At 44.6% G+C, this 12,822-nt stretch overlaps 1 protein-coding gene across 1 annotated transcript in view; it reads left to right on the plus strand.

Annotated features, from left to right (window-relative positions):
- TLN1 (talin 1) overlaps window positions 1–12,822 on the plus strand; it is a 3,443,760-nt gene that overhangs the window by 1,577,521 nt on the left and 1,853,417 nt on the right. The window contains exons 18-19 of the mRNA XM_044078439.1: window positions 806–831; window positions 9,103–9,211. Of these exons, the coding sequence (XP_043934374.1) occupies window positions 806–831; window positions 9,103–9,211 (135 nt within the window). The remainder of the gene's footprint in view (window positions 1–805; window positions 832–9,102; window positions 9,212–12,822) is intronic.

Raw genomic sequence — 12,822 nt, forward strand, 5'->3', positions numbered from 1 at the left:
CCCATGACTTTCGAGCCCTTTTCAGAGAGTCCTGCTGAGGAGGCACATGGACTCCCCTGAGTCCCTCACAGAACATACTGATTTGGATGAAGGTGAGGGTTCCCCCGGGTCACCTCCCGAGGATGTCTCCTTCGGAGACCTCATGGAAATTCTCTGCCAGAGGGGAGGTTGATCAGCCCCAAAACCCTCAACGGACGAGACAGTATTTTTGGAGGCCTTTGGCATGGGCCCATCTACATCCTGGGTGTCCCCTCCTGCAGATCTATTAGTGGATCTTATCACCACTCTGGCATGGAAGGAGCCTGACACCATAGTCAGTACCCAAATACCCAGACAGGATCCTTTCTCCTCCCACAGACAGGCTTGGTACAAGGGATCCCCTGTGGATGCTTTGGTGGTGGCGACTGCCACCAAGAGAGAACTGGCTCAAGAAAGTTCTTCGGTCCACCCTCCGGACAAAGAGTCTAGGGTGGTGGACCGCTTTGGGAAGAAGTTTTTTCTTCAGCGACGTTTTCCATATGAGCGCTGAATTATTTGGCACATGTCATTCGACTCCAGCGAGACCTAGTCATGGAATTCGCTGTGTAACCCCCAGAGTCCTTGTCGCCAGAGGACAAGTGGCTGTTCTCGGCGAAAATGTCAAATCTGAAATCCATTTATAACAAGTCCATGCGCTTCTTTTCCATGCCACGGAAGGAGTGGCTAGGGCAGCTGGGACTGGCGTAGCTATGAGGTGGCACGCCTGGTCAAACTGTCAATTCATGTATCCCTTCAAGGCTTCTTTCACGAATGCTCCCTTTGACAGTTCCTCCCTTTTTGGGAAGACAGTTCGTGACACCTTAGTCCAGAGCGAGGACGATGGGAAGATTGTCTGCCATCGGAGTCTGCTTTTGTAGCCCTCAAAGATCCTTTTTCTAGGAATCGGAGAGGGTAGAAGAAGATGTGGTTCCGAAAATCTCAGTTTTCCCACGACACTCAGGGCAACTCCTCCCCTAGCGGCAGAGGGGGACAAGACGGACGCCGCCCCAGAGGCAGAGGGGGTCTGAGGAACTTTGGGTCAAGGGAGACCTTCTCGCACCGACCCGCGCAGCAACCATGAGGGGTTGCCCGACTGTCCTCCTCTGGAGACAGTCGGGGGAAGATTGTCATTGTACCTAACGGCTTGGGAGTCCATCACAATGGACCGTTGGGAGCTCCAAATAATATCCAGAGGATACCCCATCCCGTTCATCGCCCCACCTATAACAAAGCTCCTCCCGGATGTCCCACTCGCTCAAAGGGAGTTGACAGCGCATGAAATTTCAAAGCTGCTTTACAATCAGGCCATCGAATCGGTGCCGCCAGATCAGTCTGGATTAGGCGTTTACTCCAAGTTCTTTTTTGTGCCAAAAAAGACGGGGAACCTCAGACCCATATTGGACCGGTCTACCCTGAACCTGTCAGTAGCCAAGCAGAAATTCCGGATGGTCACCTTACAGTCCATCCTACCTTATCTCCAAGGGTGCGACTAGATGTGCTCGATAGACCTCCATGACGCTTACTACCACATCAAGATTTGCAGAAGCTCCAGGAGATTTCTTCGTTTCAGTCTGGGAGCCAATCATTTCCAGTTCAGAGCCCTACCCTTTGGTCTCACCACAGCCCCCAAAGTGTTTACCAAGGTTATGGCGGTAGTAGTGGCTCACCTGAGGCTTCAGGGAATTCAGGTGTTTTCTTACCTAGATGATTGGCTATTTGCTGCTACCACCAAGCGTCTACTTTGCATGGCCAGAGACTCCATGCATCTTGCAGTCAATCTAGGAGATGTTGATGGTGATCCCAAGTCCTGCCTAAATCCGACACAGACCTCTGAATTCATAGGTGCATGGTTGGACACTCTACTTTTACAAGTTTTTCTCACTCAGGACAGGATCTAGAACCTACGGACCCATGTTTCAGTGATCCTCAGCCCCTGGACACCAATGGCGAGTGACTTTCTCTGCTCCCTAGGTTTCATGGCAGCAGCAATTTTGCCATGTGCGTGCCTGCACATGGGGGTGCTTCAGTCGACCTTGGCAGTTCAGTGGTCTTGGTTAGACCTCTCCATGGACTACCCTATATGGATCAGCAAAGCCTGCAAGACTTCTCTTCTTTCGTGGCTTCAGTCGCTGGAAATCTTGGCAGGTCGCCCATTCTCAACATCCCCATCCCATGCCACAGTGACCACGGACACCTCCCAGCTCGGTGGGTGGGGCACTTTTTGGGAAGGACAGTCCAAGGCACGTGATCCCAAACAGAGACCAGATTGCATATCAACATTGTTCTGGAGATGAGGGCAGTGCTTTTAGCATTGCAAACCTTTCACTCTGTCCCCCCCCCCCCCCGGGGATGATTGCAGTGCAGTTGGGCAACATATCCGTTGCCCGGTACATCAATGAACGAGGAACCAGATCTTACCCTCTCTGCCACGAGGCCGTGAGAGTGGACGATTTCCACCAGTTGGTTTCTGATTGAAACGCACATCCCAGGCCACTCCAACATTTTAGCAGACAGATTGAGTCGGGCTATTCTGATGCCATACGAAACGGTCAGTAGCAGAGGAGATCTTCCTAGCGTGGGGTCACCCTTGCTGCGATCTCTACGCATCTCCTTCCAACGTGAAGTGCAGCGAGTTCTTTGCTCTAATCCCCTCTCCAGGGGATTCCCCCAGAGACGCTGTAGTCCATGCTTGGCCTCTCTGGTTACTTTATGCCTATCCCCCGCTACCTCTAATTCCAAAGTTTCTTCAGAAAGCATACCGACTGGGGTGCAAAGTGATCCTCATTGCCCCATTTTGGCCTCGTCAAGTGTGGTTCCCCTTCCTCTGGTTGCATGCTCTAACTCCTCCACATATTCTAGATCCCTGCCCGGATCTCATATCCCATCCCTTGGGCATCAGTCTGCCCGACCTGGACAGCCTTAAGCTGACAGCTTGGTTGCTCCAGTTCCCCTGATGGACTCCCGATTTATCATCTTCGATAGAGTATTCTGGTGGCATCCCTCAAAGCTTCCACTAGGAAGGTTTATCACAGCAAATGGAAACGCTTCTGTATTTGGGCTTCTCAGAGAAACATAGATCCATTTACTGTCCCAGTTCCTGCAGTCTTGGAGGTTTTGTCATATATTTTTCAACAAGGGGCTAGTTCCTGCACAGTGAAAGTACAACTGGCAGCCATATCTAATTTTCATATTGGCGAAAATTTGAATGCTCTAGCCTTTTTGAGATTGTGCAAGGCCTTTCTAAAAGGTACTTTTCTCTTGCGTCCCCCGGTTAAGAATTCCATCCTTCCTAGGGGACCTTACCTTAGTTCTGCTGGCATTGGTGGCACCCCCTTTTGAACCAGCAGCATCAGTAGACTTAAAATTTCTGTCCTGGAAGACTGTGTTTTTAGTGGCCATTACTTCCGTTAAAAGGGTTTCTGAGATCCAAGCTTAGTTTGCCATGGCCCCCCTACTTGATTTTTCATAAAGACAGGGTTTCCCTTTGCACGCACCCTTCTTTCTTACCGAAAGTAGCTTCTGAATCTAACATTAGCTAGATGATTAATCTGCCTGTGTTCTTTCCAAATTTCCAGAACAGGGGTGAATATAAGCTGCACTTACTAGCTGTTCATAGCTTCGTTTCTATCTACACAGGACTAACCAATTTCATATGTCTGACCAATTATTCTTGTCCTTTTCTAGACCCTTTTTGGGCAAGGCCATTTCCACGGTCTCCTTAGCCAGGTGGATTACACAATGTATACTACAAGTTTATAGGGATAAAGGCCTGATCTCCACCTGGTCCTATTAAAGCCCGTTCCACCAGATCTGTGGCCACTTCTGCTGCTTTTTGGTCTACGGGTTCTCTGGATGATATTTGTGCAGTAGTGACCTGGGCAAGGTCACATACATTCATCTCGTATTATAAGTTGGATTTGATCTCTAGAGAGAGAGAGAGCATCCTTTGGCTCTGCGGTGCTCAGGAATATCCTTCCACGAGGGCCTCCCAGGAGTTTTGGTAGCTGGGGACTCTGTCCAACAGGTTGTAGATAAATGAAGTTAACTACTTCAGATAAAGAAGTTATGTACTCACCATAACGTTCCATCTGAGTAGTTATACTTTGCAACCATCCCTCCCTCCTTCCCCTGAACCTGTTTTAGGTTAACGTTATTGAGTTGTTAATAGTTTGGTTAGTGGCAAACTCTATCTGAGGGAAGATAAGAGAGGTGAGGGATTATGGGTAAGGGGAGTAGCTTGGAGCTCGTAGCAGATGCTTGATAAAATGTTGCCGGCTCGGATCTGAATACCCACAGGTTGCAGAAAATTAAGTATAACTACTCCGATGGAACGTCATGGTGAGTATATAACTTATTTTTCTGTGCTTAATGATATGTTCATCTTTATTGGCTTTCTGCCATTTGCATAGTTGAAGTCTCTTAATGGTCACTGAAGGAAACCTTTTCTGCATTCCATGCATAAAATACTTGTTTGTTTACTGTAGTTGCGAAAACGCAGGCCACAGTATCCACACCCCTATAGCCGTACTATACAGAAAAGGAATGTGAAGATCCAGTGTAAATGCCAGTGTTTGAACCTAATTGTCCAGTTCTTGTAAAGAGAAAATCTAGAGGACTACATGATCCCTTCCCATTGAAGACAATGGATGTGGAGGTGCTCAGCACCATGTCCTTTGTGGTTCTGATCAGTGACATCAGCCGAGGCCAGACCCAGACTTTGGAATCCGGCCGACCGAAGGGCTGCCTGAGGCAGGGACAACCCATATGTTATGACTGCAGATGCATACCTATCAGACATCTACATTTATGGTAGGTACAAAACTGTACTTTCTGGCACCTACCAATCCCCATGGGTGCCGGTTAACCGAGAGTTTACTGTATTGAGTTCCTCGTGCTGGGAGTTTGACAGGACAGTAGGCAGCAGTAAAGCTACCTGGAAGGGAAAGATCCACCAGAAAGAAAAGGATCCCTACCAGAATGTAAAATGATCTCTGTACCAGTGATAAGGAACCTTCAGTGAACATGGCAAGTTAAGCATTTTTCAGGCAGTTGCACTACTGTCATGTAAACAACCACCAAATCTAAGGATCTCCTTTTGAGAAGTATACTTAGAACAGAACCAAACATAGTCCAGTATAGCAAAAATCTCTGCGAACAGTCAAGGTGCAAAAGGTGTCAGATGATTTGTATGGTGTGCAACGTAACAGTTTTCACACAGCAGAAGTTTCACTGTACAGGATTCATTTGAATGCACATCTGAAAATGTAGTTTATTTAATTAAATGCAGAAATGTCCAGAGACGGACTATATAGGAGAAAGTGAGGCCAGCCACATAACTAAGATAAATGCCCATAGACACACGGTTACTTGTAAAATGCAATGTTGCCTTTTCTTGGAAGAGCCTTCATTACTTTCACCCTCTGACAGTAGGCTGTGGTAATTCTGTAGCTGTGGTCTTTGCTTGTACTTCACAGCCATTACGTCTCAGTGGAAGGAACTTGACCCTTCTACATCGAGACCTGGATTCTCAACTTAAAGGTGCATGTTAAGATTTATCCTACAGTTCCACAGCAGTTTGGTTGCAGGGTATTTGTAGAAGGCTGCTTAGTAGCTTTGCAAAGATTCCTCCGTGCCTGTTCAAACACCCTTCATGTCTGTGATATTTGCACAAATGAAAAAAGGGACCTCAATTGGGAGAGGAGCCTGTGAACCTTCTGCCAAGTCCATTCTTCCACAGGTTGTGATGCAGATATAGTGATGCTGTCCTTAGAGAGGTAAAGTTAGTGAAAGAGCCAGTTTAGACGAGGGAGAAAAAGCTTCTTCCAGGCTGGAAAAAATTCTAGATTTCCCTGAGATGAACAAGTTTCTAAAGATAGCCAAATTCAAGATGCTTAGTTTGCCGGTGATTTTCCCACTTCTTAAACCAAATGTGTTGTTGCTTTGGATTGGAATGATTTCCATATGCATATCCATGTCCACAAGGACCAAGAGCAGTTTCGGTACACCTTATCATTTAGTCTGTTGATTGTGCCCAGGGTATCTACAAAATGATTTTCACCAATATTTGTTAATTTCAAGACCCAGGGAAGTCCCTGTCTACCCTTACATAGCTGAGTACTTGATCCAGGCTTATTCCAGGGAAGAGATGCCAAAGGTGTTTCAGCATTCTATCAGTTGCATGATTGACAGTTCCAAGGAAAAACGTATGCTAATCAAACCTGGCAGCAGAGACAACAGATGTTTGACGACCATGGATTGCCTTTTGGAAACCTGAGGTTGGGGGGGGGGGGTCATGCTTGCTAAAGGATGCACTTATATTACGTTTTAGTCTGTTTTTTTTGACATCGAACTATTTGTTTGGATCAGGCACTGTTTGTATGATCCTGATGCCCTCTGGGAAGTTTGATATCAAGTTTGCAGTTATCTGCAGATATGATCAGCCACAAACGTTAACCTTACCTTTGACCTCCAGTTGCTCCGGTTGCATAGAAAGATAAAGTCCTGACTGTGACCCCAATTGACCTGGGTTCATTTAGCAGCTCAGGCAGCCTACAGAGTGGTATGGAGGGATGAGCGTTTACATCCCTGGTAGGGTGGGCAGTTCTGTGGGTGTCTCCAACTATGCTCATTGATGATGTTCGGGATGTTGCTAGCAGTGGCATGGTCTAAAGTGTTTTTTAGGGTGAGCACATGACAGAGCTACCTCAGAGGTGGAGCAAAACTTCACATGCACCCGCCCTGACCATCATTACTGAAGTGAAGCCGCATCATGCTTCAGTCTAACCAGTAGATGGCCCAGTCTGTTTTCTGGCCCCAATAGAAGTAGTGTTCCTGGCCTTGGATAGCACCTTTAGGACTTATTCGTGGGAGATTTAAGAGGGTGTAGATGCAGGTATGTGATCTGGGAATATAGCAGAGGAGAGCAGGGTGAAATCTTAACTGAATTTGTATACTAGTAGATTGGCTAAGTCCTCAGCATCTTAGTATGTGTTACCCTTAATTATTAGCTTAGTGTGGATATTATTTTTGGTATTTCTAGCACAGATAAATAATGCTTTGGGGATATCCTTCATCTCGGTGGCTATTTTTACCTCATGTCTGGCTTTGGTTGATTTTGTCAGGGTCTAGAGTTTCTTTCTAGGTTTAGCAAGATTGCTGTTGACATCATGAGAGTTGAATTGAATTTTCCTTGCAATGAGCTCATATTAGGGTACACCATATGGTTTTATTTTTAAATTCAGCTTTGATTTTACTTCTGAGGGAACTGATTCATCTGTGCAGCTATTTACATGTACACAGCATTTGGTGGTAAAGGACTGCACATAAGCACCGAGCTCCACAAAATGGAGGGGGCATTTAAATTTAACCAGGATATTATGTAATTTTTATCTAGCCATGACATAATCCATGAAGAGTGGGAGTATTGGAAGACGCTTCCAGCTTTGGTTTTAAGGTGAATGCGACTGATTTGTTTGCTTTGACTAGGGAGGAAAGTTATAGTTTGTGGGGAACTAAGCTGCTCCGTTCTGGTAAAATCCAGGAATTTATTTCCCTTGGCAGGGGTGTGGACTAATTGGTCCAGGGAGTTTGTATAAATGAAGTCCAGAAATTTTGGGGCATACATATTTGAGGATGCAGAAGTCTCCCAGTTAATGGAGAGGTAGTTAGTCTACTAGGACAGTGGTGTTCGCCTTAATTCATAGAGACTCCGTATTGGTTAGGTGAAAGACATGGGGTGGGGGAGGGGTGACATGGAAGGGGGTCTTGTGATATGAGGCCTTGTTAATAACTTGGACGTGGAGGAGTTGCAGGTTGCTGTCCTTTCCAGTGAGTTTGGAGGTGCAATATTTTTTAAGAACATGGAGATACTGCCGCCCTTTAGTGCCTTTATCTAATGTGAACGATTGGTAGGCATTGAGACCCTGCACTGATTCAATGCTGTCATTGGTCTTGAACCGGGTCTATATGACTGTGCAAACATTGATGTTTTCCAGGGTAAGAATTACTTGTAGGGAGTGGAGTTTTTTGTTAAGGCTCCTAGCATTGAGCAGCAATGCTATCCAGATTCTGTTTTATTATGTTGGAAATGTTAGAAGTCTGATGATGTGTTAAAAAAAAAAAAAAAAAAAAAAAAAAAAAGGACATTATGGAACTGGGCAAGTATTTAGTCAATATACAAAACCCTTGGGATAGGTACTGGTCAACCCTGGCAAAGCAGTTGGGACTGTCTATAATTTCCTTCCAGGCTAATGTATGTTGCAAGCCCTTAGAATGACATTAGTAGCCAAGTCAATCCTGGTACCCAGTAGGCAACTGACCTTGACCCTCTCCTTTCACATCCTGGTGAGTGATGCATCTGTCTCACTATGGAGTTGCCTATGACTAGAATAACTGGAATGTCTTAAGGTTTGCCTTATGAATTGTTGTATTTAGTTTGTGACTCTTAGATGTATGCTTCATAGTGGGTTCTGCCTGTAGTGTGTGTGTGTGTGGTTACTGAAGGTGCATATTGTTAGGTTACATTTAGGAGGCCTTTGTAAAAGTCTCTGCATATGTAGGACTGTGTATTTTGACTGAGCTGTGTGGTACTGATCAACCTGCCTGTTATCTGTTGTGACTTCGTGAGCGAGATTTGCTTCCAGTAACATTATTTCACTACATGTCTCATATGTACTGTATCAGTTTAAGTAGTAGATGGTTCTCAGTAATTGTGACAGTTGCTGTGTTCTCAAGATGCGTGTTTAACCAAGCTGGCTACAGAGATGGTTGGAAATTGGATAAACACGGTCCCCAGTGCCCACTATGTGGACTTAAAGGGAGGTGCCTATGAAGCTTGGAGTTTTACTGAAGGTGCTGTCTGTCTAACCACAGGTATGTAGAGAAAGTTGGAGTATAGTTTAAGGCATTCATGTCAGTCCATGTCTAGGAGATTTGGCTTCAATTCACTCAAATACAAATGAAATTTAGATGTATAGAAAGTCTGTGTAAGTTACCATCAGGTCAGGGTGAAAAGAAGGATGTGTAGCTATTGAAACTGTATTTGATTACATAAACTGCACAACTGATTCATTGTTTTTGTTATAGGCCTCCAAAGCATGGAGGAAGAACAAGATGGATGAGTCCAAACACGAGATTCACTCGCAAGTGGATGCCATCACTGCAGGAACAGCTTCGGTTGTAAACCTTACTGCAGGTATGTGCATTTCCTACAGCTTGCTTACAAACTAATAGGGTCTTTTAATGTCAATGATGTGGGGAGTGCGTATTTTTAAGACTTCACTCCCAAAACTGTAGCAATTGAGTTGTGCAGCCTAACACATTGATTTGGCTAAGTGATCACTTAATGACAACTTAAACATGTCAGACTGTTTTTATTTATTTACATTTTAATGCATCAAGGAGTTTTGTTGCTGCATTAAAAACTATGGATCTGATGTCATTTTTTTGTCTGATTCAACATGTGGGATGCTGGATCCTGTCAGATCTGACCCCCCTCCTCCTTATACCTATTGGATCTCTACCCTGTCAGATCTAACCCCTTCCCTACCTACAGTTTCCCTCTCCTGTCTGAATCTCCTCCGATCTCATTTGCCGCTTGCCAGACCAGACTTAGTTTCCTGAGAACTTCACCTCTTTAATACAGTAAGCAAAGATTATTGCTTATTTTCTTGTTCCTCCTCCCTTTAGTTTAGTGGTTAATTTGTAGTTAGTATTAAAATTTTAAGTAGGTTAGTTGGTAAAGTATTTTCTTAAAATAAAGTTTTGTGTGCGTAATTTATTTTTAACATTTTTCACTATTTCCACCTTAGGAGTTATAGCTATGATTTTAAGCCTACTTAGGTGTTCACTTGTAGGTTTATACACATGTTCATTAATATTTTAAGTTTTTTTAAACACAAATCTGATGAAGTATTTATTTGGTATGAAAGTGATCTTTAAGTGTTTATAAGTTATTTATTCTGATAGATGTCTAGTGGTAGATCTTTTTATTTAGTTGGTCTTTGTTAGTGAATTGGTTTCTTAGTAAAGTTTGGAGTAGTAAGTTAACCCCTTAATAAGCTGTTCTTATATTTATTTTAGTTTGCCTCTATCTTTTTAGTTTCAGATCTTCGTGTTTCACTGTTGCAGTCATCACATTTAGGGTTATCCTGCTAAAGGTAGCCCTCAGTCGGCCCGAATACCAGAGGCTTAGTATTTGTGCATCGGTTGTTGTCACTCCAGGACTGACGTCAGGTAGTCAGTGATGTAAAATCAGGCAGCAGACGCCATTACATCACTCTTTCTTGCTGAGTAGCACAAAGCAGAAGCAGATTACATGAGTGCCAGTCGGCTGCTACCTGAGTTTTCATTTCCGAATTTGAAGTTGTAGTCTTCTAAAGCTAAGTACCCCATTGGGGATCCTTTTTTCTTCCTCTAACCGATGTCAGATAAAGTTAACAATTGTCTCGCTTGTGGAAAGCAAATACCACATCGAGATTTCCATTCTTACTGTGTCACCTGTTTAGGCCCAGATCACGACGTCCCTCGATGTTGATTTTGTGCTTTGTTCAATGCCAGAACTATACGTCGTGCCCTTATCGTAGCTAAATATTTTCACTCTCGATCTCCGTATTCCGAAATGGCTTCAGTAAGCCATCCGACTACCGATCTTCCGAAAAAATGTAAGGATAAAGACAGTGACACCGCACAGGTCCAAAACTGCTAATTGCGCTTCTGTTAAGCTAGTCGCCAGTTTGCCGGTACTCTGTGAGGCGCTTTCGCAGCCCCTGATGCCTGCTTCTATGGATTTGCAGGCTGCTACCAAGACCCGTTCAGAGTCTGGTATGCCGCTATACTCTTCTTTGAATAAGGATCCTGCAGATGTCTGCCATGGATGGGTCCGGAGCCGCTGTGCAGGCACCAGCTTCCGAGGAAGTTCTTTGCATTACTGATACTCAACACAAACAGACGAATTCTTTCACGTCTTCAGTTCTTTCTAAAACTACTGAGTTTCTAAGGTCCAGGGTACGATCTACGCCTAAAAAAACGACCCAAGCACTTGCTTCCATGCCTCAGTCTCAGATGCTTAAAATGGCAGAAGACCTTATCATGCTGATTACGGGAAGCCGGCCTACCTCCTCTAAACGAGAGACTTGTCCCCAGCAGCCTTACCTGACCAGGAGTCCGACTCTGAGGTTTCTGATTATGAAGACATCCCCTTGTCTGCATATGAGGATTCACATGCAGAGGAATCCATTCCTTCTGCCTCTCCTCGAGAGGATTTTTCTTTTGGTGAAACCCTAAATACTTTGAGAGAGCATTTCCATTGAGAATGCCAGGATTATCCTCAGTCCAAAGAGACTCTGGGAAATTTTAGATTTACCACAGCACAGACCCTTAGCTATTCCTCCTGTCTTGGATGTTGTAGATGATGTTTTCATGGAATCCAGTTCAACTCCTGAAATTTGACCACTTGCTCCCAGGAAACCTGACAGGTGCTACAGAGTCTCTGACTCACACAAATTTCTCTTCAAAAATCCTACTGCTGACCCAAAAATTGTCTACCTTTCCAGCTTGTGCAGAAAATAAAGATTTACAGGAGCTTATGCATTCTGCAAGCCAAGCTACTAAGCACACCCTGCAATGTGGGTTTGATGCCCTATAAGCATCCTGCGGGGCAGCAGTCACAGGTTCTGCACTTAGAATTTTATTTATTTATTTTACATTTGTTAACCGGGAAATTCCGACTGGACCAGGTCCATTTTCATCTGAGGCCCAGGGAGAAAAGCTCCAACATCAAGTTACACAAATACAATACATCCAGCATAATACGCAAAACAGGTTACATAATGTATGCTGAGGATAGTAATATAACAAGAAATTAATAAAAACACTCCAGGTAAAAGAAGACCTAGAACATGGGTAAAAAGACAATGTCAATTATACATTGGTAAGAAAAGAAAATATATCAAGTAAGATTCTACAGTTAAAAGTACCCTTTCAGATGAACAAGCCTACAGAGATCAGAGCTCCAGCATGTGATCAGAGAGCATGTCTTAAGAAACAGACCTTGCCAGACCATGTCAAATCAAAATTATTGGACGCCCCATTGAATAAAGACAATTTGACACCAAGGCAGAAGAGGTTTTAAAAAAAGATGGAAGAAAAAGCTAAATATATGCAGACAGTTAAAGACGTTTTACAAGTCCAGCCTCCAAGATTCAGTAGGCATTACCCCTCCAAGCACTGGTCCTTTCCAGCCCCATCAAGGCCAGCTCAGACTAGACCTAGGGCAAGCAGACACCCCCCCCCCCCCAGACAGCAGTCCTGGGGAATGCAGTGATCTAACCAGTGGAGTACCTCTACTTCTAAAACAGGGAATGCTAATCACCCCCTTATGGCAAGAATTCACAATGACATTTCAACTCCACCCTTTACCTCTGCCCACCCACTTGTGCCCCTAGGAGGGAAACTTGCCTCCCATGCAAAAAACTGGGCCTCCATCACCACTGACCGATGGGTCCTCAGAATAGTGTCCCAGGGGTACAAATTTTATTTCCACACACTGCCAACCCCAAAAGGGTTCCCAGATCTTTCTCCAAACCAGTGGGCAGAGGCCCCAAACCAAGTTCATTCCCTGCTTTCAGTGAGGGCAATACAGCCTGTGCTTGCAGACCAGATAGGCCAAGGTTTCTATTCCAAACTTTTCCTGGTACCCAGGAAAGAGGGCACCTGGCGCCCAATCCTAGATCTATCAATTATAAACACCTTCCTAGTGATAACAAAATTCAAAATGCTCACTCTCCAGCAGCTTCTTCCTATGCT

The sequence above is a fragment of the Protopterus annectens genome, chromosome 1.part1, assembly GCF_019279795.1.
Source record: "Protopterus annectens isolate FY-2018-M chromosome 1.part1, PAN1.0, whole genome shotgun sequence".
NCBI classification, from domain to species: domain Eukaryota; kingdom Metazoa; phylum Chordata; order Ceratodontiformes; family Protopteridae; genus Protopterus; species Protopterus annectens.